At 40.8% G+C, this 25008-nt stretch overlaps 4 protein-coding genes across 5 annotated transcripts; 2 read left to right on the top strand and 2 right to left on the bottom strand.

Annotated features, from left to right (window-relative positions):
- The first annotated feature begins 265 nt into the window (after positions 1-265).
- LOC106940323 (UDP-N-acetylglucosamine/UDP-glucose/GDP-mannose transporter) lies at positions 266-4976 on the top strand. Its single transcript, XM_015023043.1, has 12 exons — positions 266-556; positions 817-850; positions 951-1037; positions 1155-1222; positions 1307-1378; positions 1513-1581; positions 1807-1909; positions 2472-2564; positions 3149-3216; positions 3381-3459; positions 3536-3618; positions 3837-4976. Exons 1-12 carry the CDS (start codon positions 447-449, stop codon positions 3940-3942), a joined length of 972 nt encoding a protein of 323 aa, XP_014878529.1. The 5' UTR covers positions 266-446; the 3' UTR covers positions 3943-4976.
- Positions 4977-5528: 552 nt separating this feature from the next.
- Positions 5529-10380, bottom strand: LOC106940325 (transmembrane protein 205). 2 transcript variants are annotated; one of them, XM_015023046.1, is made up of 4 exons: positions 10225-10380; positions 9359-9489; positions 7876-8039; positions 5529-7724 (listed from the first exon to the last, which is right to left on the bottom strand). In XM_015023046.1, exons 2-4 carry the CDS (start codon positions 9456-9458, stop codon positions 7422-7424), a joined length of 567 nt encoding a protein of 188 aa, XP_014878532.1. In that variant the 5' UTR covers positions 9459-9489; positions 10225-10380; the 3' UTR covers positions 5529-7421. The 2 variants fall into 2 exon arrangements, with proteins under 2 accessions (XP_014878532.1, XP_014878531.1); XM_015023045.1 differs by having other exon boundaries at positions 10172-10376.
- Positions 10381-10775: 395 nt separating this feature from the next.
- On the bottom strand, positions 10776-19710 carry dhcr24 (24-dehydrocholesterol reductase). Its single transcript, XM_015023042.1, has 9 exons — positions 19480-19710; positions 18328-18483; positions 17846-17951; positions 17183-17301; positions 15954-16217; positions 15733-15876; positions 11955-12152; positions 11661-11842; positions 10776-11188 (listed from the first exon to the last, which is right to left on the bottom strand). The coding sequence occupies exons 1-9, from the start codon at positions 19708-19710 to the stop codon at positions 11035-11037; spliced, it is 1554 nt and encodes a 517-aa protein (XP_014878528.1). The 3' UTR covers positions 10776-11034.
- Positions 19711-21969: 2259 nt separating this feature from the next.
- Positions 21970-25008, top strand: LOC106940324 (uncharacterized). The gene is made up of 2 exons (XM_015023044.1): positions 21970-23024; positions 24141-25008. The coding sequence occupies exons 1-2, from the start codon at positions 22642-22644 to the stop codon at positions 24376-24378; spliced, it is 621 nt and encodes a 206-aa protein (XP_014878530.1). The 5' UTR covers positions 21970-22641; the 3' UTR covers positions 24379-25008.

The following is a 25008-nucleotide window of genomic DNA, read 5'->3' as shown; positions in this document are numbered from 1 at the left end:
ATTTATTTCTATAGTTTTATTTATTTATTCATTTTTTTTTGTCATAGTACTCCCAAGAATTTAAAACTACTTTCACCCCTGCTAATCACCCAAACACAAATTTCTTGATCAATACACAAATTGTTAATTATACCACTGCATATGTTCACTGGTGAAAACATTTCCCTCTGCTCTAACAATAATCCACCATGTTATTGAAAAAAACTTGAACGTTCACGGCTGAATGTCCACATTTCAGGTCAGAACTGCGGGGTAACGGTAGCAGTAAATGTGTGGAAACAGCTCCCGCTACTCACAGCGGAAGTTGTAAAACGTCAGCTAACGTTTTGGCGTGGTGCGCACGCGCACGCGCTGCGCGTATCTGCGAGGGAGAGGGCGAGCTCCTGAAGTGATGATGGCAACAGGGGAAGCGCAGAGGCTCACAGAGGAATGAGAAGTTGCCGGTGATGGCGGATAAACCTTCCACGCTGTTCGTGAAGCTGTTTGCCGCCGGGTTTTACGGTCTCAGCTCGTTCCTCATCGTGGTGGTGAACAAAAGCGTCCTCACTAACTACAGGTAACTGTTTCCCCAGCGCCAGCGCGGCTATGGGGGCGGGGGGAGGCTGCCGAGCTAGCTGTAGTGTAGCGGCTGGGAAGTTGCGGTGGCTGGGGTAGCGGAGGAAGCCAGCCGAGCCCGTTAGCTCCGCTGTCCGCTAGCGAGGTTCTTCACTGCCGCAGACAGAGACTTTACTTCCTTTGCCTTGTTGTATTTCTAAGTCGTTTCTTGTTTTGTACACGTTGACTAACATTGAGGTGCTTTTTAATCTGTCCCTCCAGGTTTCCCTCATCAATATGTGTGGGAATAGGACAAGTAAGTTGGGGTTTCTCATGGCTCTTTGTAAGCGGGTCATTGGTGACTAAAGCAGGCAGATAGAGCTGAACTGATTTCCTCTGGCGTGTCTTTGGTGCAGATGTTGGCCACAGTGGTTGTGCTGTGGGTGGGCAAGGCTGCGAGGGTGATCACCTTCCCAGATTTGGATGAGAGCATACCTCACAAGGTAAGATTCACAAATACTCAAGTTCATAAAAGATGCACAATTTGATGTTCTTTATTTCTTTTCTTTGTCTTGTTTTCATGCATTTGTAAACTTAATGTTAAATCCTTGCCTTTCCAGACATTTCCTCTACCTCTCCTGTATGTGGGAAATCAAATCACTGGTCTTTTCGGTACCAAAAGGCTCAAGTAAGCACTCATCTATGCACTGATCTCACAGAATAACGTGACTCGGTGGCTCATTCTCCTCCACTTTGTGTCCTCTGCCACCAGTTTGCCGATGTTTACAGTCCTCAGGAGATTCTCCATCCTTTTCACGATGCTGGCTGAGGGATTTCTGCTGAAGTAAGACTAGCCATGACAAGATAACCCACTTTATTTCTCCTTCAGATGTTGAATGTGACACAAAACGTAATGCCGGTTATTTTGCTCCTCAAAGCGGTCGGATTGAGTTTCGTTGTGTTTGACCCCCATGGCAGGAAGAAGTTCTCCAGGCCCGTCCAGCTGACAGTGTTTACAATGATCCTTGGGGCGTTCATAGCCGCAAGGTGAGCTTCTACTGTTTCCAGGTGTCCTGGCTTTTACCCGCACCGGGATTACCTTCACTACAAAGCGCGCCGTTATCTTGATATATGCTCACAAAAGAGTTGTTGTGACCTTTAGGAGCACCGCCGCCCATCTACAGTAAAAGACACCAAGCTGAAATACAACATGGCAAAAAAAAAAAGACTGTTTGATTTATATGCTTTTTTTCTCCTCTTTTATGTTTAAAGTGCCGACTTGTCCTTTGACCTGCAAGGCTACGTCTTCATCCTGATGAATGACGTCCTGACCGCAGCCAATGGAGCCTACGTGAAGCAAAAATTAGATGCAAAGGTATGTGGTGGGACCATCTTGATGAATGGTGGCCATTGTTGGGATGGATTCCTGATGCGATTGAGTTCCTGTTAACTCTGGAGAATCAAACCCCTCCTTTACTGATTCATGGGTCGCAGTTGTTTCTTAAGTCAAGTTATTTTACTCTTAAAGTAAATTCTTCAACATTGAAATGTGTTTTTTTTTACCCTCAGAAACTACCTTCAGACTGCACTTATATCCCTTTTCTTGCATGCAATGGGGGAAAAAGTTGAATCAATAATGCTTTGTTAGAGCAGGAACGAGTTTTAGCTTGTTTTATTTCAACTTTTTATGTCACAAGAGCAGATTGCTCAACTCTCACATTACAGCAGGATCCAGATTTAGCCCGCGATGTCTAGAGTATACCATCTGCTTGTGCGGAGCAGCACTGATAAAACCAGGGAGTTAGAGATGGGAGACGGAGCTGGACGAATGCGTAGAAGCGGTTCAGCGTCTTGGCAATGCATGACATCAGTGCTCTGTCTGGAAATGTAGTAAATAACTCCCCCTTTCTCCTGTTTTTTTTGTTTTTTTGTCACAGGAGTTAGGGAAATATGGATTATTATACTATAATGCATTATTTATGATCGTGCCCACTCTGCTGTTGGCTGAAGTGACAGGAGACATGCAAAAGGTGAGTGATTTGACTCTCCTTCTTGTGTTTTGGTCCTTTTAATTAAAATAAAACTCTGGATTTATCCCTGGTGATTCCACATTCTCTTTTAGATAAGCGTATCACTTCCATTGTGTCCATCAGCTCAATTTCTTAAACTGAATGCCATAAATATGAGCTGTTCCTTGTGTGTGTTGTTTTTTTATTTTTTTTTGGTAAGTCTTGGCAGGGGCCTTGCGGTCCGCCCAGCTGGGCCTCAGCAGCCCGAGAAGCACAAAGATGCCATTATTCACCTAGCCGAGTTGTTCTAGCCGTTCCAGCAGCAAGTCTGGGCCGAATCACTACAGTAGAGATACAGTCAACGGCGTTTCTTCAGCAGATGGGATATCAGCGCTGGCTCTTAAAGAGGGGAGCGGTGCCAGGAAATTTAAAAACCTTTTCAGTGCTTCCACTGAACGCCGTTCTGTTTCCATCCGCTGAACCCTGACGTTGCCACACCCAAAATCAGTGACTCAGCGATTCCTAATTGCGAGGCACCTTCCCCCCGTTTATGAATTTGTGCTCTTTATTTCATGCTGATTCCGGCGCTTTGCTTCCGACTGCAGGCAGCAGAGTTTGACGGCTGGTCTGATGCGTTTTTCCTCTCCCAGTTCGTCCTCTCTTGCGTCATGGGGTAAGATCTTTGAACACATTCATGTTCGTGTAGCCGCATCTGGAATCTCGCTGAGTGAATGTGGTTTTTAATCGGTGATGAAATCTGGATGCCACTCGTGCTTGACATTAAATCACTTAAACGTCAACTTGTAAACGTTTCTCCTTCCCAACCCCCGTTTTTAGGTTTATTCTCATGTATTCCACTGTACTATGCACACAGTACAACTCTGCGTTGACCACCACCATCGTGGGGTGCATTAAGGTGAGCCGCGCCGTTTCAGTAAAGCTGCAGACGAATGCAACCAGACACCAAACGCATTGCTTTATTGTTGTTGCAGAATGTCCTGGTGACCTACATTGGGATGGTGTTTAGCGGAGACTACATTTTCTCTTGGACTAACTTCATAGGTTTGAATATAAGGTATGAAAAGGCTCTTTGTCATTGAATGTGCTCGGTTGTTGTGTTTTCAAGTTGTTTTCAGAGACAAAAAGATGAGTACGCTTGTTACTCTTAATAAATATTGTCATAAAATAGCAGCTGTACATGATTTGGTGAACATAAAGATAGGCCTTTCATCACTTAGAAACCTTTGGAGACTTGTTGCGTGCTAACTCATTTAGAGTGTGTGTCGTTTGCAGTATTGCGGGCAGTTTGGTGTACTCGTACATCACCCTCACCGAGGAGCAGTCCAACAAACCGAGCGACAGCACCAAGAACGAGATCAAGGGGAAGGTCGTCGTGTGACACGGACACTGGATTTGATTCTTTTAACGCCGGTTAGCGAGAAAACTGTATTTTTAGTACGACTTTTATTTATGGGGAGCCCTAGCAGCAGATTGATTGAAAACGCCGGGAGTGGTTCTCCGTTTCTGCTGCGCGTCTTTAACGGAAAAGGAGCCGCACTGTCACGCTGCTGCTATGGCTACCGAATCCCCCCCAGAGGGATTTTGTTGCAGGATTTTTTTAGATAATGTTTTCACATATCTTATAATGATACTGTACATGGGAATGATGAGAACAAGGGAACAATAATATTTATATTCATGTTTTTAGGTTTTCTTTTCTTTTTTTTTAAGAGGAAACTTTATTTCAGGGTTTGAACATTTCAGAGTTCAATCTTAGGATTATGTATCGTCATCAGCTGTTGTAAGCATGAGCGTACTGACGCATCACTGGGATAAGAGTCATGGTTATTTAAAAGGATCTTTTTTTAAAGCCTTTTCTGTTTTTTGCTGTTTACACTTTGGTACCCTCTGAGAACGACGAAATGCACTGACGCTGTCTGTCCCCGTCTTTAGCCTTTAACGTTTTGCAGTTTCCTGGCAGATGCTGTTGTTAATCTGTTACAGACTGTATGGCAGTGATGTGGAGAGACGATACGAAGAGATTATTTGGATCTTCCTCCTTCAGTATTAGAGTTTTCTGTCGTTAGGGTTATTTATTTTTTATTCTTAAACCCTGTAACCCGTTGTGTCGATTGAAGAATTTGGCAAGCAAAACCTTGTGGGGTTTTAGTTTGCGTTGTATTTTTAAAATTTTTTATAATTTTTTTTTTACATGGTCGTCTCGCACTTTTAACAGAGGTAGCTCTCACAAAGCAGTACAAACTAAATCTCACCTGCTGTTATATTTGACTGGTAAAACTTGGAGATTGTCTGATCCAGGAATTCAAGTTTCTGGCATTTTAAAGTATTACAAGGGGATTTGTTTTATATTTATTCCTTTTGTTACTCCTTTTCTCTCTGTAAGATGAGTAATTATTGATGCTGATAAAAAAATAATTTGTAGCTGGGAAAAATGTATTTTTTACATTGAAAAATGACCATTAGCATTTTTGTTTTTTTTATTTTTCTCTTTCAATAAATTTTTTTATATAAAGCTCATTGTTAATGGATATAAATTGTTTTGAAATAGTCTTTACCGTTTGTCATTGAGCACAAATTGGGACACATTTGTATTAGATGAGTTCAGCCTGTTTAGCGGTTGTTTTAAGTGCCGAGTCATGAAACAGTTGGACTAGCGGCTAACTCACCAATCACACTCAAGTTTGGGTTTCCTCCATTATGAGTCGGCCTCAGTAACCTTCAACTACACTGTGGGTCACTTCTTTGACTTCATATAGGTTCATAATGAACAAATAAATGTGAGCTCTGTTTTTTTCTTTGGTTCTACTATTGCTGCACATTGTAGCTTAAGGGAATGATACAAACTGATTATTTGTTTAGATATGAACCCACAACCAGCAGAAAAATGTGCTTACCGTTACGCAGTATAAATTAAGCTGATTTCACTTGTTCTTACCCCTGAAAAATATGAAACACGACAGATTATGAAACAAACTTTAAATAAAATTTAATGAAAAAAAGTCATGTTTAGACAACGTGTTTAAAAATCCCACAGATGTGAACGGAAGACAAAACAAATCACCTTAACCCTACAACCTTCATCTCACCTACATAGATATAAATATTGACACATACATTTCTTCTTTATATATTTACATGTTTACACAAGAAAATACGATTTAAAACAGCTACCAGACAACATTGCATTGTTTTTGCCATTAAAAAAAAGAAAACACCTTCACCAGTCCAGGCCAAACTTCAGAGTCTACTCAGCTCCAAATATCTCAGGACAGTTTCTGGTTGTGGTTCTTTCCCTCAGGTCAGATACAGTACATGTGCATCCAAGAGCAGCACAAACCAGAGCGACAGACGAGAATTTACCCATATATTAATTTTGAAAATACTTGAAAAGGAACTGAAAAAAAAAACCAGTTGAGTAACATCTTCTTTTCACAATATAAAGCAAAATAAAATGGTACAAACGGCATGTTATGTTGGAAAACATAACAGATCATACCCACTATGACATTTTAGTTTCTGTTGATGTCTGTTTCCCCCTTTACCAGATAATATAAATACAGCGACGTACAATAATCTGTTAAATAAGCCAAACTAAAATCCTTCACCTGTATGTACAAAAGATGACTCTTTAGAAAAATATTATGCATTTAAAAACTTTAGGTGAGATTGCAAATGACTGTAATGCACCACACCAACCAGGAACAATAGCACCTAGCAAGAGGACATTATAAAGTACCGTTTATCAAATCGTTATTTATGAGCGCATCTGTAGTGATTGGCTCTTTGTGTTTTCTTCATAAAACACATCTTTATTGGTATGCATGCTACTGTAAGCAACCTGTCAGTTTTATTACTAATCCCTGAGGTTACAGCCACAGGGAAAACAAAATGTCAACTTGATACTACATAGTGTTACCACAGATAATTCATCAAAATAAACCTGAACTGAGATTCTAAACGTAAAAAAAAAAAAAAAAAATCTTCCAAATGACTTCTGCATCAGTGCAATCACTAAATTCTTCAGGTAGGAATGCTGCTCAGCTGAACTGATGCTATTCCCAGCAGCTAACAGACATAGAAGGTCCAGCCAACCAATCAGATGACAGAACCTACCCACTGCCTTAAAGCTCACAGAGTGAACTGCCTCCATGACAAACGTAACTTCTGTGACAGTGCGAGTCTACCCTGGAGCTTGCTGTACAGCTGTCTAAGTGTTCATACCCGTCGTTTTCATACCACATACCAGCCAGGAGAGCTAAAGATAGCACACCCTTCCACTCTGAAATGTGAAAGGTGGGACAGAAAGCCAGACAAACCTGCAAAACTACAAAACTGCAGAAACTCCACCCTAAACAGTGAGAGCAGGAGTGAGCTGTGCAGAAGCACTTCCTTCAGTGAAGGTTCTGGTATGTGGGTATTTAAAAAGAAACGATGCAATCCACATTAACCCAACTATTCCTACACGACCTCACTTTTTTTTAAATAGCAAAAGCATTCAATTGACGTCAGTTAATAGTACGATACCGTATTACATCTGTAAAGGTAAATAAAAAGAAATCTGAAGGCAACCACAGCTGTCAGCCAATCTAGGTGAAAGGTGAGGCATTGCAGGCACTGATTCATCTCTCTAAAAATCCTGAGGCGAGACAAGAGGGACGACTGCCACCAACCAATGCCCGTTCCTTTCATTACTTGTGAAAATTCAAGGAAAACAGGGATCGCCTGACGTTTCGCCTCAGATTAAATGAAAAAAGTAAGGATTTAAATACGTCCACCGCTGCCAAATATCAAAGATTTATTTGATTTTTTCGGTAGCGTCGCAGTAAGAGATTGGAGTCCAGCTGAAGGGTGTCGGCTTTACAGATGTGAGAGGTTCTCTGCCATGTAAGAGAGGCTGTAAAAGTTGCAGCCAATGCAGCAGAGGTTACACAGAGAGGACAGCAGCCGGTACACCCACAGGCGCCTGCAGAGATGCTTGTATTTCACGTCCGACTCGCACAGCTTGGCGTAAGCCTCGCGGTTAGACGAAAGTCCAATATCCTGACCCAGGCCGCACGCCTGCTCGATGAGGTGCATGTCGGCCATTATCTCTGACGTCATTTGGCCAAACCACTGAGCGTTGACGGCCGCGACCGTCACCGACACAAAGAAGATGAAGATCTGGAGACGAAACATCGGGTTTATGAGGAAAAGGCAGGCGAGACAAGCAGTCACATCGAGGAAGACAAGAAATCCATTGCAGTTTGTGGTTTTAACGTGACAAAGAGAGTAGAATGACTATTTTCGTACAGCATATAAACCCCCAACATACCTGAAACGATTCCCTGTCATCCAGTATGTCTCTGGGATGGTACACAGCGTAGATGGAGAGGTTAAAGAAGGCACAAGCTGAACCCAGGTGGAGGTAGAACGGAACAAGACGACTCTGAATAAACCCGTAAGTGTGTCTGTTCAGGTTGTTGTCCATCACAAAGCCTAGAGAAATCACAGTTTTTCTCTTAATAGTTAATACTTAAACTAGAACATCATTAATAAGATAATTCTCAACATTAACAGTTTCTGATTTGTGGCGTTGAAGGTGATTGTCAAGAGTTAATTTATTCACTATCATGACTGATAGTACTTCTAGAGTACTTTTAAGAAGCTGCTCTTTTGTGGCCTAAAAGAGATTCCTTTCATTGTTCTCATAATTAACAACTTAAGTTGATGGTTTACAAGGAAACTTTAACATCTTTTTTGTTTTTTTTGTTCTTTTGTTTGTCGTTTTCTACTTTCTTTATAACGAGTCATTTAGGATGACAGCTTTATTTAAATGTTCAGAATGTGGCATGTCAAGATAATGAAAAAGCCCATTTATTTATTTATTCCAAGGTATTATCCTTACAGATGTCATCAGAAATGTCCTACATGAGCTCAAATAACAAGAACAGAGCTTCTTTCTTCCTCTGGTTCTTGTGGAGCCGGATCAGATTCTCTTACTTTTATCACACAGTCAGTTTTTGTTGTTATTAAGGTGTACAGTTGGCATAACAGACTGTTTATACCAGCTGTACCAAAAATTAATTATTTTCTGGGAGAAGGAATTCATTTTTGCCAAATGTTTTTGATATATATCCTAAAAAAAAAACAAACAACAAAAACACGAGTCTTCCAAAGAAATGCCATAAAATCTGAATTTTCATCCAAGCGCTTCTTCCATGACTGCTTTTGAAAATGCCTACTTTTAAAAACAACCTGAAATCTCAGCAATAACACTGCAGTACCGTTTTTGTTTTAATTCTACAAGAGCATCTCCGGTGCTGGAGACGTTTCTTCTCACGGATCACACAGCAGTGACAGAGAAAGCGTCACAAGGTGGAAAGTCACAAGATAAAGTTTTCACACGCTCCCTTTTGCAGAAACAAACAGCACCTCACAAGTAATCAAGAACATTATAACCTCAGCTGATCACAACTGTTTTTACACTACAAGTGTGCCCGCTAAATGTTAGCTTCTAGTTTTAGTTATTTTGTGATTTGATACTTTATAAACAAACACTAGCTGAATCTGATTTACTGTCCATACGCTGTAAATGCCGTGGGGTTCTGGTCCGATCGAAAACTGATAAAACCATTAACATCCTGCATGTCATGCCTGAACACTTCCTTACTGTGCGCTAACGTCAGATCTACACAAATCGACATATAATGAATAAGTGAAACTATCCATATATGCACTGCTCACAAGAAGTTATGATAAGTCTGCTTGAATATCCTGTGTGTGTGTGTGTGTGTGTGTGTGTGTGTGGTACCCACTTGAAATAAAAGTGACCCAAATTTGCATCCCCCAGTAGGTAGAGAGAAGCAGCAGCTGCAGCAGCTTCATGGTGTAGGTCGGCTCCTGGTCAGTCGCCATGATGTTCTCCACAACTTCTCACCTCTCTGGTCTGTTTTCAGGAAAAAAAAAAAAAAAAAAACACTGTGCAGATATACACTGTGCCTCCTGCCTCAACTCCAAGCTTACCCCCTTTGTCATGAGGGTACTTGATACTGCATTAGAAAGACCTTTTGAATAAAAGTCCCTCTAAAGATTGGACGATAGCTTCCAAGAGAGAGAAAAAGACTATAGATTCAATACGTCAAAAGAAATTTATCGAGGGTGTCGTCTGTCTAGCTTTCTTATGTTTTTGAGATGTATTTCTGTCAATTTTGACATTAATGCATTTGAAACTTCCGCCCTGTTGTCAAGGTAACAGGCTAGCAGGGCTTGACCTCACCTAACGTGTGTGAGATTCTACAAGCTATAGCCAAGAAGACCATTTTCTCTTTTTTGCACCTCAAAATATGCGTGTTCAAAACAAATAGTGAAACTGGAAATAGCATTTAAACATAATGCAAAAATTAATATAGAAAGCAGTAAATACTTTGATAGTAAAGAAATAAAATGTCTTCAGTCTACCTCTTAATCGTCGGGGCAAATTAGTGAAGAAGAGAAATAAATTCCACTAACCAGCAGCTAACAGGTAGTTGAATAACCCACGATTTATTACAAGCGAAGTCGTTCTGAATTCAACTGAGAACGCGTGAATAATAGTTAAGTTGTAACATTAAAAGTGAAGCTCAGTTTACCTGTGTTGTAAAAGGCGTCAGGAGAAATTTCTCCGGTCAGAAACGGCACTCACTTTACTTGCTGACAGCCTCGTTTGCTCCTTGAGCTCACTGCAGTCACACCGGTTCAGAGGGCGGAACCTCTTCTTCTCTGGGGTTTATAGTAGTTTTCAATCCAGTCAAGTTGCATTACCGCCCCCTGTCGTGTCATCCGGTTACTGTCTCTTTTTTTTTTCCAGTAGTCGAAATGAATCGACCACCAGTCTTTTTAGCTTCTCAAATGGACTTGTTCTTAGTCTGCCATTATTTTTTATAAAACAGACTAATTCAAATTTACAAAAAAAGAAAAAGAGGAAATATGATTATGATGTCACCAAAGGAGGAGAATTAACTTTATTATAAAATATATTTTATTTGTTTGATTCTGACATTAAAATAGCAAGATTTATGTTTTTTGGTTACAAAAAAAACAATTTCCACAATAAATTACCAGGAGCTGTTAGAAGTTTAAAACACATAAGGAAATACTGCCAAACATTAAATTTTAAGATAAAAATAAGATTTAATAATAATAATCTTTATTATCATTATAGAAACCATGTAATGAAATTTATTTCATTATTTATCCAAATAGGATCTGTCCAGACAAAACTAATCAAAAATAGTCACGCCTTTTTTTCATGTTGTACAAGAAGTTTGTCACTGTACCAAAATAAGAACTAAAGTGTAAAAAATAGTAGTTCAACAATTAGAGGTGTATTCTAATGTGTAGGAAGTTTGTTTTGGTTGAACCGCTCCAAGAAGAGTAGCTGGTTTCAGTGGTGCACAGCACCGTGGTGTAACGCTGGCGTAGGAATTCAGACCGGAGAGCCCAGAACTCGGGCTCAGTGGCGGGCAGATTTACAGATTTTATCATAAACTTCAGGGAACGCTTCCTTACAGCCCAGCTCGGCTCTTAGTTTGTGGTACAGATGTCCATCGAACATCTCCCAAAACTCCTCTCGATCCATGTACACATCCGCATACAGCATCTGGAACCTGCAGAGGAGCATTTAACATGCAACAACAGAATGTCAGGTGTTGTATGGAACAATCAATTATTTTAGGTTATTCAGACGATTAATCGCATGAGGAAAATTGGCACACTGCAGATTTTTCATGTAACTACTTCAGGATTTTTTAGACAATATTAGAAATTGACACATTTTTGCATTAACCATTTAATAAATGGATAGCAAATGGTGCGTAACAGGAGACCCCTAAGCTCAAACCACCACTTGAGGAGTTCTGAATAAGAAAGATTTTGTTTTTCTTTTTATCTTCAATGCAAATGTAATTTTTTTTTTTATGCTTAAGTATGTTGTCCTTTCAGCAAACAGCATTAACATTTAATCCAGTTAACAATTAAATGATTACTAAATTAGTTGACGATTATGTCAATAATCACGATTAATCGTTTCGGCCCTGGTCACATGGGTTTCAAGTTTTGGCTTTCAGGCAGGGGGCTTACCCATGCACGTCTCTGACAAACTTCTCCAGCTGACGCGTCGACGTCTTGGCTTCGAAATGTTTGACCTTTGGCTCGCCGTACGCTCCGATGTCCACGTACAGCTCCTCCTCCTGCTGGGCCTTGGGGTGGACCATCCCTCTGCCGGGCGGCAGCAGGAACGGGCACAGCCACAGCGGGTAAACCTGGGGAGAAAAAAAAAAAAAAAAGCACAAGTTGCTCTCACGATTCAAGCGAGACGCAGTTCATCATGAACAGAGTGCAACGTGACACGCCGATCAATATTTTGAGTCTCACATTGATTTCCTGGTGAAAGCGAGTGATGGCCGCCTGCAGATGCTTCATGGGTACCAGCATGTCCTGGACCACGTGGTGCTGCTCGTACAGCCGTCTAATGGTTTCTCCCTGGGTGAGTTTCAGCAGAGAGATCTTAGGGGGAACCATCCATCCAAAGAGCCAGCGGAACACGGGGTTGTTGCCAAATGGGATGATATCCTGCAAAAGAGGCGCAGACAACAATAGCTTTCCTCACAAAGTGGTAAAAATACAGCCTATTGTTATTATTGGATATTTTTTTTATCTAAAAGTTTAGCTGTGAAAGATATATTTTGGCTTTTAGGTGCTACGATCAGAAGCTGGAGGGTAACAATCATTAGCTTCTAATAATGTGTTGTTTTTTTTCAGTGGGTGAAATAAATTCAAGACAATTGACTTCGGCCGTTATCGTGCATTACCTTCCAATCCACACAGAGTCATAAATACACATACCACCTTGAAACTACACGCACAACCTCATGAAAATGTTGTCCTTCAGCAAGCTGCACCTCAACCTCAATACGTCTACAAGCTTCTGGGATAATTCTGGTCGGATATTCGATCACCCTTCTTGGCAGAAATGGCAGTAGTTCATTTCGATGGGTTGGGTTTCCGGCAGGGATCTGGCTTTTACGTGCGGCCCATAAATTTCAGTGTGGTTCAGCTGGACAACTTTTCGATGTTACAACGACTCCAAACTCGCTACAGAGCTGGTTTGGAAATTGATTTTAAAAATTAAAAAACAAAAAACACAAGTTCATATTAACTTTCGAGTCAAATCAGAGCTAGGAAGGTTGGTTTTTACATGAAAAGAAACTGTGAAAATCTGTTTTTTTTTTTTCTTTACACACTCATGTTCATATGTTTCTCACAAGAAAATACTCTGAAAGTGGAAGTGGGGAGTCCATGGGTTCTTCTGTCCTACGCAATCTTCTTCAGTTTTCCTAAATTTCCACCAGAGGGCAGCGCAAAATCAACAACTTCTGTTTGAGGCCGTCAAATTCAACACCTGGTTAATTTCCATCACAGACTGCCCTATTTCTGTCTGCATTTCAAGTGAAATGTAAACAGAGACAAGCTCCTTAAAAAAATAAATAAATAAACATAAAAAGGTAGCAGACTAATGCTCAGAGGACTCTACCTTAGGCATCTGTCAAACCAGAACTATGCATAATTCATCAGGCCATTTACTGTTACTGAAAACACCACTGTCAGGCTATTCTCACTAATGGCTAATGGCGTGTGTGCACGGTGTGTGTGTGTGTGTGTGACTGGTGGAGCATTAGAGCATTAGGAAGCTAGGGGGAAATGAGCAGGCGAGTTGTTAAAATAGTCTAAGCTCCTGGAAACAGGGACTCTGTGTGACTGGGTGGACCTGTTCATCAGTTTATGATTAACAGGAGTCTCATTATGTCTTTGTGACGACCTAAATGTCTGATTTCTATAAGCTGGACTGTCTGATGACACTACAGAATAGGCTGATAAAATTAACCACTAATAATAACTGTTTATTATTAGACACAAAGAGATTTGAAAGCGTAAAGGGATAGATTCTGGATATTTGGTTATGTTAAAAGTAAACAAGTAGTTAGTATACGAGTTGGGCTGGAACAATTAATCGGATTAATCGATTATTGAGATAATTGTGAATTAATTCAGTAATCGATTCATTTTTGGTTGCGACATACAGACAAAAAAACAAGGCCATTTAGTGAAAGAACAACATGCCCACAGCAGTAAATAATGAAAACTGTACTAAAAATATATATATATTTTACATTTAAGATTAAATAAAAAAAGATCCTCTGTCTGTAAATGCATTATACCCAGAACTCCTCAAGTGTCAAAGGTTTTAGCTTCACCCAGTTCAAGTTGGGAAGGGAAAAATCTAGAAACTTTTGCTAAAGAAAAAAAAAAAATCAACAGATTAGTACTACTCTACATTGATACATTGATGCTAAGTCAAGCAGGAATGGCAGCTTTTAGCATGTTGAAATGTTGTTGTATTTTAGCCAATAAAATGTTTGCTTTCTTTTTTTTATTGTTTATTGGTGTATTTTAATGCATTTAATGCACTTAAATTGTATGAAAAAGCCTAAATGAAAATTCTGCAAAATGTGCCAAAATTTTATCCGACTAATCAATTAAATTGTATTCCTATCATCTCAAAACAGCTTTACCCTCAAATACGTCACAGCGCTTAAAGCCACCGCTTTTTTAAATGAACCTATAAAATGACGTCACATTTGCATTATCCGGTTATCTACACCAAAACTGACATTTACATGGGAAAAGTAGGTTGGAGGCGGTGCGCCAACAATAACCTTCCTACGTGAAACGTACAGACAGCCGGGTATGTAAAGTAGAAAATAAATAATCATCTTAAGTACAAGTGTTATTAAAAGCAAAAATATGAGTTTGCTGGCACAGGTACAATTCAGAGGAATATACACACACACACACACACGCACACAAACACACACACATGGACACAAAGTCTCACTGTTATTGGTAATATAAGCCTCTCCCCTCACGTTAAACTTTACTGCCATGCCTTCCTCTACTATTTACAGGGAACAATAAAGACTCATGTCCTAAGTATGAAAACTAAAAGGATGAGGTCGTTGGTTTCCATGTGAGTTTTTCAGCAGCAGCCGAGACTTTTTCCAGTAAGATGCCTCTCGGTGCATTTTGCTGCTTCTGTTTCCTCAGGTAAGTACACCTGGAAAAACAGCACTATATTTCTATATGCGAGTTCTTTTTTTTTTCTTCAGCAGACAGGATTTCTAAAAGGCAGACGTTAATTTATTAAAGAGGAATACAACCATACAGTGATTTAAAAGTCCACTAATGGAGTGGTAATGGGCTCCTTCAAATGTTTAGATTCCTTTTACTTTCTGATGATGAAAACATTTTTAATATTTGAAATGGGGTTGCTTTGGAAATTTGCTACATTTGCAGGAAAGGTCAGGTTGCAAGTACTGAGAAATTACATAATCAATACGCTAATTGGTGAACGACATCGTAATAATCTATATAAAACTTCATTTCAAACAAAACTATGAGCTCAGCTCAGGATGTTTAGGTGGTGAATTATTAATAGTAAATCGTAAACTCAGTGGCACAAAGACAAGAAATTTCTCAATTTTTCACCTCGACTCAAAAATCATGAAATTTCCCTTTAAGAAAACAGAGAAGCCGTTTGAACTCTGTTCCTGTGGGAAAAGCGTCATGTGGTCCACTTTTTATTTTATTTTCCAACAAAACAGCTTTAACCAACCGCATGAAAACAGTAAATGAGCAGCTTCACAACCAATGTTATTTTCTTCGATTACAAGCTGATAATGGGAGGATTTATTGGATTTAAACCAGAGGATCAGTCAGCAGGGAACGACGTTCTCACTGGTGGCTGACTCACCAGAATTTTCAGATCCTGTTGAAAATCACTGGGAAGTGATGAAAACGTTGAACAAAGATTAAGAACAAGATTCTGGCAGAAAAGTTAGACGATTCTGTGTGGAAATTTCGGCTGTAAGGTCTTCAGAAGAGCGACAACTAACAATTATTTCAGTAATTGATTTTTCTATCTGTTACTCAGATAACCGGAATAAGAAGTGCCAGACAATACAGATTTTTCACTTAACACCTTAAGCCTGTTTTATGCAAACTTAGAAATGCATATAAAGATGCACATAAATAACTCAATTCAAATACACTTTTGTTTGGCCTAAAATGCAATAATATAGAATTTGTAGTGTACCTGAAGCTCCCAGAAGATGCTGCGCGTGTGTCGGTGATAGTACTGCCTCAGAGGGATGAACTCCATGCCGCTGTGGCCTCCTCTCAGGTAGCTCTCCACGTGCTTGAAGAACCAGGGCTTGAAGTGCAGGCCGATCCTGTTGATCTGTTGTCCAAGAGGAAGATCCGACATCAGACGCGGTCAAAGAGGTGACGGCGGACCGGCCGGCGCCGGCGCCTCACCTTGTCCGGCTCCGCGTGGTCGGTCATGGTTCCCGTCATGACGACGGCCGAGTCCAGGCTGTACTGGATGCCCTCGACGAACGTGTTCCGCTTGTCGGCGGACGCCTCGGCGAAGCGTCGGCAGATGTTCTCCAGGCCTCTGACGGGCTCATAGCGCAGCTTCACCCAGGACCTCGCCGGGACTATTTTAATCTCCGCTGCGACCAGGAATCCCAGTGTGCCGCAGGACCAGGGCACGGCGTGGAACAGGTCGGAGTTCTCCTCCTGTTTGGGCAAAAGCATAAAGAAAAAAAACATGTTGCCTTGGGAAAGAATGCACACTCCTTTCACCACTTCACATGTCGTCACATCACAACCACGATGTTGATTTAAACAAATCAACAGCGTAGCATGGATCTGTATTCACTCCGATACCCTTAAATGAAATCTAGTGTCGTCAATTCCCTTTAGAAGTCATCTAATAATAAAAACAAACTTTATCCATGACTAAATGTTAGTAAGGGACTCTTTCCACATGGCACCAAACTCAACTTAACATATTCATGTGTTTCAATGGCCTAGTCAAAGAACAGACTTAAATCTAATCAAGAATCTGTGGCAAGATTTGATGTTTCCATCCAGTCTGACTCAGCCTGAGACATGTTTCCAAGAAAAATGGGCTTCCATTGAATGCAAACACATGCCGCACTTTTCAGATTTTTATTAGAGAAAAAAAATATTATTCTACATCAAACTTGTGCTTTATCTGGTGTGATGTGAAGGTCCATCATATAAAACCTCATCAGAATAGATTGGTCACACCCTGACAAAATGTTTATTTATCTGCATCTTTTAATGTAATTCTAATATTGTACAAGAAAGACTTGAATTGAAAAAAAAAAATCGGCAGATTGTATCAATTTTCTAAATCAGATTAATCAATCAATTAATCAATAGTGAAAGTAATTGTTAATTGCAGCCCTGGTTTTTATTATTATTACTATTATTATTGCTCTCAGACTGCCATGGGGATGCTCTGTCAGCTTTCTAAAGAGAAAAAAAAAAAAAAGCGTCTGATGATTATATGAGACAAACAAGAATTAAAAAGCTATTATTTTGACCTCAGATATTGTTTTTGTGACCAAACCTCATAAATATGTGATAACAAAAACATTATCCAAGCCAAATGTCTTCCCTCTGGTCTGCTGTAGGATTTAGGGCCCTTGGACTCAAACCGGTGCAGTACTCACCTCTGTGCAGCGCACCAAGCTGCCGTCAGCAAGGACCAGCTCGTACGCGACACATATGTGTTGAAAAAGCCCATAAACATGGGAGGAAGACTCGATGCCTGTGCCCATCACCAGCCCACCTGAGAAAGAAAGAGAGAAAGAAAGAAAAAAAAAAACGAAATGCTCTACGGTAATTGAATTTCTGCCCGGGTGAGAGCAACAGGGGGGCCAAACAGACGAGCAGATAACAGCATTCGCCTGCTGCGAGCGCGTCGGTCTGTGGACAGCGGGATAAATGAATGTAGCACGGCCTGATGGGAAAACATTAGATCGCTGATGCGTAGATTATGGCATCAGGAAATCCATTATGAAACTCTATCCAGGGGTGCTTCCATGCTGCTGCTGCTGCGGCCATTTCCTCCCGGTGTCGTCTTCCGAGCTGCAAAGCCAGAACCCCCCCTCCCTCCCCATCCCCTCTTCTAACGCAATTAGAGGAGCAGCCGTGGCTCTGAACAGGATGCACTGATTGATGGAGGGTTTGCAGATCTCCATCTCGCGCACAAGCTGTGGAAATCACAGCGCGATGACGGATGGGCTTTCTATTTTTAGGAAAGCGGAAAGAGAGAAATGAAGCAACACTGAGACGGATTAACCTAAAAATAATCTGACGCACGCTCGCCTCACCCACTGTGAGATCGTCCAGCTCCGGCAGCACCGGCAGCGTCCAGCCGATGGAGTTCAGGAGAGCCGTCACTTGACCCATGTTGGCCAGAGGCTCCACTCGCACCACCTGTACATGAGACACTCATGAGTAAAAAAATAAATAAATAACCCTTTAACTTATCTTATTGCTTTTTAGAAAATACTAACTTTGTGAAGTTATTGTTTGTCAAAAAAAAAACATCCTTCATTTTTTAAGACATATTCTTTAGTCTGATGACTTTCTAAGATTTCATTTAGAAAAAGAAAAACAGAATGTCACACAGCTAAGAACTACAACCAGAAGAAGTAGGAGGGTCTCGTGTGTAGTTAGTCATAACTGAGGGTTTTAATGAGTCAAAATGTTGATTACAGAGAGGTTCAGGAGTTAAACTAATCTGAGTGTATGGAGGGAAAAATAATAATCTCCTGCGATGTCCAGTGTCTTGTCTCCTGGTTTCTCCTACCTGCCTCTTTGTGTCCACCTCCAGGATGTCCATCATGTTGATCATAATGTTCTTGTGGGTCTTCTTGTATTTTCCCACTCTGAGGGACACGGTGAGCCAGCCGGGTCGACCTGTACACATGTAGGTCCCACCGCCGTTCTTCCTCCACTCACGTACCTGTGTGTGACACAGCAGGTTACTTTTGTAGTACTGTGTGCTATATTGGGAATTCTACTTATATACTGTAACTTAGGCTTTAAATTTAAAGGACATAAATGTTCCAAGTCAAGGAAGGCTGAGGAATGTGCAGGAATTGTGGCTGCTTCGTGCCCCCTGCTGGTATGGAGGCTTTAGAGCAATTTAATTTGCACTGGTGTATTTAGGACACAAAGAAAACCCTTCATAAAATGTTGGCTTAACCATATCAGCGCTAATTCAATAATAATATTTAATTCACAATGTAACACTTGATCAGCAATTTAAAGGTTAATATTTTACCAATTGTTTGCTTGTAAACCAAACACAACATTTTTAAACTCCCAATGAATCTTCTTTAACTGGGTTTTAGTTGCACTGGCAAGTCAAATATTATAGTTGGAAATAAAACAACGGTTCCCTCTAAAATACGGATTCTCATCGGGAAAGAAGGAAATCACCAATCAGACTCAAGCTTAGAATCCAATATGGCTGCAAAGCACATAAAATATAGTGAAAGCTGCATAAATGTATAAATTAATTATTAACAGTATATATTATACCTCATATTATTATTCACAATTTGGTATCTCATTAAATCAGTAACACATATAGTGTGCTACCATCCCTATATGTGAGCGTGTTAATTTAGTGTTTGACTGCACAAAATAACAAGAAATTATTTTTTAAATTGCTATAATTTTTGTCTTGGCATGTATTGCTGACGGAGGTAGCACCAAAATACACAGCAACTTTGACCAGTTTTCCAACTTACAACTAGAAAGCAAAATAAATCCAAGCTTGGCCAAATCAAACGCAGAATAATTCAGATAAGCTCAGCCAGAAGTGGCCCCCCTACTTAAATTCTACTCAGGTCCCCATTGAGTCTTGGGTCGCCCTTGGTTCAAACCCCCCATCAGGAGAATATAAGGCCAGGAATGTTGGTGATGATGAGATGATGACGTAGCCCCCACTCACCTGTCGCTGGATGTCCCGCACGCGCTGGTCGTGCAGTTTGGGTGCCGAACACATTTTAAAAATGAGCCACGCTCTCACATAATAATACACATCGAATATAACCGAGAGGGGCAGTAAGAACAAGCACACGAATATCCAGCGCTGGTGGACGATCACGTAATCCAGACCTTTGACTCTGATCCAGAGCAGGAAGAAAACCAGCAGAGCTCCTAAATACAACAGCGGACTCATCGCGTCAGCTCGGGTCAGAAGCTGGTCTGATGGACGCTGCAGCCAAAATCAGAGCTTAAACTTTTTTTAAAAAAAAATTTCAGCTGGGGTAACAGATTCCTGACTCCTGATCAGGTAGGTGGACTTCAAACTCCGCCTCTACTAAAGGCTAATTGGTCGATATTCCGAAAAAGGCGGGGCTTGTTCTCCCAGTTTGTATCCTATTGGTTAACCGTGCGGCAGTAGGGCGTGGCACAGACAGAGCGTGTCTGCTGATTGGCCAATCATAAAGCAGACAGACTCTCACACCACGCAGTCTGCCCACATGGAAGCGGGTGAATTTACAGGCAAAGTACAACAGAGAGTCATGGCTGTTTTCGAAAAGGTTTGACAGTCTGCATCACTAACTGAAGCAATGCTTTAATGCTTCTAACCAGGGGCGCTGCTAGGAATCTTGGGCCACCTGACAAAAAATTTAATTCGGCCCCCCCTCACGCAGCTGCTGTTACAATTTCTTGAGTCTATCTGACCCATCAAAAGCGTCACAATTTCAAAGGCTTGTAACTGCCTTGCTTTCTTTGGTCCAATACTTTTACAATATTTACTGCTCATGAATTTTACATGCAAGAGTAAAATTCAGTATGGATATAGTCTGAATAAAGCATGCAAGTAGGTTGCTTACATTTTTTCTGTTAGTTTTAGATTACTGAAATGTCTCTCCCCATGAGCAAGTCATAGGCAACATGCAAAATATACATAAAACAATCAAGACTTCTCAAAGAATGCTATGTAGTTGCATTTTATTCAACCTGCAGTACATAACTTTAATAAAAAATATGTTTTCTCCATATTTGTTAAAGCTGTCACTATGTCGTAGCAGTTTGTTATGAGACAGATAATCTGTGAAAACAATCTATCTTCTCCACCTCCTTCCAGAACTACTATTGCTGGATAAAGTAATGCAACGTTCTGACCAAAACAACCAATCAGAACCAGGAGGAGGGTCTTAGCGCAGTCAATCAACTGTAACAACTTATTGTTACAGGAAAAACATTTATCTGCCATCATTGGTAGACTAAGCATTTACAACAGGCTATGCTAGCTGCAGCATAACACAGAGCAAGGGGAAGGAAGGATGAGCCACATGAGATTGTGACTGACAACGCTAAACCTCTCCTGCCACTGACTGGTTGTTTCTAGATAGCACTGGGAGAAAGCAGAGTAAATAGATTTTTCACAGATTATCTCTCATATCATACTGTCACAACATAATGACAGTTTTAACAAATATGTGGAAAAAATATATATTTATAAAAGTTACATACTTCAGCTTTAATTTTACTTAGGAGAGAATGGATCAGGAGGGACGTGAGCTAGAGCTGCTGCTGACTGACTCATCTGTTAAGTGGTAAAAGGTACAAGGGACAAGTTAAATATATGAATATGTTGGTAATGTTTTTCCTTAATTCATTAAATGCTAGTGAAATGGAAGCAAACAGTAGTCTGTAGCTAATGCTAAATGGTTGATAATCTCACACAGTCTACCCACCTCTCTTGGAGAAAAACTGGGTTATAAATTAACGCTCTTACCTTTTTCTCTCCCTCTCTATTTTTTTTTTGAAAACCTGACTTTCTAACTTTTCTTAGCAGCATAGTAACTGCCACAGTCGTTCTTGTTTCCTACTGTCTGTTGCTGAACAGCATCACTCTCAAGCGCTTCAAGCAGGAATGAACCATTTCATGCAGGGCGGGGGGTTCAGGTCAAATATGGATGTGTGTTTTTTGGTCTGGGAGTGGGAACATTACATTTTTATTGCTATAAACAATCTTCAAAAATACAATATGATTAATTTTGTAATTGACAGGGCCCCAATTTTTTTATTTTTTTATTTCTATGAACAATATATAAATAAATAAAATGTGGAGGGCACTCTGCTGGTCAGGGCCCCTAGAATTGTCATCACTTCTCCCCCCTATACCGTGCCCCTGGCTTCAACTATATCCTTTTTCCACCATTTTTCCTCATTTTTAGAGAATTGCTAACTGTACGGTTGTATACAATTTGGGATTCGATGGAGAAAAAGATTAAACTTTTAAATTGTAATTTTATTCACTCGGAGTTTATGTGACTATAACGTGTACAGCTGTGCAAAGCCACGTCCAGAAGACCTGCCATAGAAAGGTGGTTCAACACAGCACTGCCTCATGTTGGTTGGTTTATCAAATATAATCTCATCAAAACAAAGCTGAAGTCGGTGGTCGCAGCATGACAAATGTAAAACTGTTCAAGGAGTGTTAAATGCTTTCGCAAGGCAGTGTGGGACTTATTTTCTCTTTATTTAAGACTGGATGCACTTTGTAAATTTCTCAAACTAAATCAGGGTTCAAAGTCATGGCGCTTCATGACACATATTGCTGAAGAATACATCCAATTGTCCTCTATATTACGTCCATTTGTGCTCAGAAAAATAGCTTCGACCCGCACTCTTTCACTCTCTGTCCCTCTTCCTGTCTCTCATCCCCTCTTGCAGACATACACGCAGGCTAAAGTGGTACCCTTCGGACACATTAGAGGGAGGGTGGGGCGCCAGTAAAGATTTCTTAATGGGCTCTGCCATCCTCTTGTCCATCTGGCTTGATGATAAACACACAGCTGCTCAACATTAGCCTCATGCGCATCAAAGCGTTCAACATTTTCATTCTTCTTTCATTTTTTTTCACCCCCCCAAGTTTTGCAACAGACCAAAAATTTGGAACAGAAGAGGGAGAATAAACACATGGACTAAAAATGACTGGCATTGTTTCAGCACTAATGGAAATGGAAGTGATGGAGACCAAACAGTGAGATTTGGAAGGACTCGTCTCGTCGGGGTTTCTTGTAAATCGCTCGGATCTCTGGTCTTTGTCAGAGTGCATAGAGGGATCACGCTCTGTGCTACTGTTTACATGTGAATGACACCATCCAGCCAGCCCCAGCCAAGCAGAGAGCTCAGAGACAGGTTGCAGTCCTGCGGGGAGATGCCTTCCCTGCACCACGGAGCAATCTTTGTCGGAGCCTTCCTCATTGTGACCGGGGGCTCCACAGCCTTCCTGGCCTCCTACCAGAGCCGCCTGCAGGCTTTCTCGCTGTGCTGCGTAGTGCTGGGGGTGGTCATGCTCATCCTGGGACTCTTCTGGGCCATGAACAGCAAAACCGTAGCGAACTACAGCCACCGGGATTTCGACCCGGACTGTCCCCATTACCCTTACAACGACTACTCCAACTACTCCAGCCATGCTCTCTTCTCTCCTCAGCTGACTCGGTTCCCAGAGTCCCAGTCCGTGTTTCTGCCCAGGTGGGTGAAAGAAGAAGAAGGGGGGAAAAAATGCTGTCATTGTAAATACTGGTTGTTGTTGTTGTTTGGCTTTTATTTTATTATCTAACTTACTTACTATGCCTTTTGGTTGAATCCAAAGAGTAAAAAAGCATCATTGTTTAAACGTCTTGGCATATTTGTTGCTGCCCTTTTAATAAGGGTTCAGATTTCAGTTTGCCAAGGAAATGAAATTTGCTGTCTGACTGTTCACTCACTAATACCACTTCTTTCACTCCACAAAACACAAACATCATCCTGAGAAATGTTGGATCATTTCAAGCATCCTATCTGCGTGTGTGTGTGTGTGTGTTCCTGTTGAGCCTGTGGCTGTATTGTCTCTGAATATTGTTGTTTCTAGTATCTCAAAACATTATTTGATGCTTTTGAAAGAATGAATGACTAATTAAAACATTCTTACCTATACTACTTAAACTCGTCCAAGGGTCTACGAACATGTATCGGTGATCTATGACTTCCTGTTTCCCTGGGCTATGAATAGGACCAGATGCAGAGGCGCATTTCTCTTAGTCACTCTCTAAAATGGGAAACATAAGTGAACATGCTGTTTAAGCAGAGCAGATGCACGTTGATCTTCATAAGTCAGGGAGTGGTTATGTCACATTAGTTGGAGCTAAAACTGAGACTGCAACTCGATTGGTTTGATTTGGTCGGGTAAATCTTCAGATTTTCGATGGGAACCAAAGGATGAATATGTGGAAAAGTACCTCGTTCCTTCTGTCGAAAGTACACTGATGGATCAGTGATCCAAAGACCCTGGAAACATGGCTGGAGTGGATAGCATCACACACTCTTTGAGACACAAGAAATGTTCATTTTATAAATCTAGTGGTTTTTGCCAGAAAACTAAAACTGGACCATAATAGGGGCATTTCACCAAATAGAAAAATCAGTTGTTTTTAATGCTTAAGTCTTAGAGGACATATAAATATAAAGTTATAGGAGAAGACTCGTACAAGTCCTGTCTTAATGGCAATGTCAACAAGTTTGAGATGTATATCAAAAAAGCACCTTTACTATTTATGTTTGCTTTCACATGATTGTTCTCAAACCAGGTCCTACTTTTTCTGGCTGTAGGACGATGGAGAGCCAGAGGATGGCTACTCGTGGCGAAGATTTCGACTATCCGCCCATGGATTGTGGCGGGTTAAGCCCAGCACCTCGCCCTCCACCGTGGCAGGAACCCCCGCCTCCATATGAGGTCGCCATCAAAACCACCTGTAGCTCTACACACCTGCGGCGTGCATATTCAGACACACACCTGGCAACAGAGCCCTTGTTTGGACAGTCGAGAGAGATGAGCTTCGAGGTGTGACACGTCCTCTTCTAAATGGGCACAAATTTGATGCTAGCTCCTACCGGTCGTGATTCATTTGAAGCCCACTTCTCTCTGGTTTACTCCATTTACTGCATGTTTTTCCTACGTTAAATACGTCAAACATGATTAAAGCTAGTTCGAGGTAATCTGGGCAAAATAAAGCGTTGTAAGCCAACATTTCAACAATTTGCTAACAAATACTGAGCTAGCTTAAATATCATTCTTACATTCCAAACTGAGTTCAATATTGTTTTTCTAGGGATCATTCTAGGATGATTTGTAACATAAAACATGTATTAGAGATAATATTATTACAAATGAAGTATGAACTGAGAAGCAGCTACAGCATGTTAGCCTAGCTTAGCAAAACACAGCGACGAGGTGTGTTTTAATGATGGCTGGGTAACAAAAGGTAACCCATATGGTGACATACCTGCTGAATTTCTTTTTTTTATATTTAATCTTTTTTCGGTGAATATCAATTCTGAACCCAGAAGCTTTAATGAGCCAGGACAGTTCACTTCTATTTGCATGAGGCTAAATCGTTTAAAGGGAGCAAAGCCTCAATCATACCACTGAGACTTTAATGCAGCTCAAATGATTAAAGTAAGAAATTACAGACCTTAA

This window comes from Poecilia latipinna, unplaced genomic scaffold (genome assembly GCF_001443285.1).
Source record: "Poecilia latipinna isolate Pla-1442-1.1 unplaced genomic scaffold, P_latipinna-1.0 Scaffold3180, whole genome shotgun sequence".
NCBI classification, from domain to species: domain Eukaryota; kingdom Metazoa; phylum Chordata; class Actinopteri; order Cyprinodontiformes; family Poeciliidae; genus Poecilia; species Poecilia latipinna.
The sequence above is the reverse complement of the archived record's forward strand: the minus strand, read 5'-3'. Positions and strand labels throughout refer to the sequence as shown.

Coding starts and splice junctions, on each gene's coding strand:
- LOC106940325 (XM_015023046.1), bottom strand. CDS start 9,458: ATGGCGACTGACCAGGAGCCGACCTACACCATGAAGCTGCTGCAGCTG. Junction 8,040..9,358: donor TTGGGTCACTTTTATTTCAA/GTGGGTACCACA, acceptor TGATTTCTCTAG/GCTTTGTGATGGACAACAAC. Junction 7,725..7,875: donor ATGACAGGGAATCGTTTCAG/GTATGTTGGGGG, acceptor TTTCGTCTCCAG/ATCTTCATCTTCTTTGTGTC.
- LOC106940324 (XM_015023044.1), top strand. CDS start 22,642: ATGACACCATCCAGCCAGCCCCAGCCAAGCAGAGAGCTCAGAGACAGG. Junction 23,025..24,140: donor CAGTCCGTGTTTCTGCCCAG/GTGGGTGAAAGA, acceptor TTCTGGCTGTAG/GACGATGGAGAGCCAGAGGA.
- dhcr24 (XM_015023042.1), bottom strand. CDS start 19,710: ATGAGTCCGCTGTTGTATTTAGGAGCTCTGCTGGTTTTCTTCCTGCTC. Junction 16,218..17,182: donor GCTTGGTGCGCTGCACAGAG/GTGAGTACTGCA, acceptor TTGCCCAAACAG/GAGGAGAACTCCGACCTGTT. Junction 15,877..15,953: donor ACCACGCGGAGCCGGACAAG/GTGAGGCGCCGG, acceptor CTTGGACAACAG/ATCAACAGGATCGGCCTGCA.
- LOC106940323 (XM_015023043.1), top strand. CDS start 447: ATGGCGGATAAACCTTCCACGCTGTTCGTGAAGCTGTTTGCCGCCGGG. Junction 1,582..1,806: donor GGGGCGTTCATAGCCGCAAG/GTGAGCTTCTAC, acceptor TTATGTTTAAAG/TGCCGACTTGTCCTTTGACC. Junction 2,565..3,148: donor TGACAGGAGACATGCAAAAG/GTGAGTGATTTG, acceptor TTCCGACTGCAG/GCAGCAGAGTTTGACGGCTG.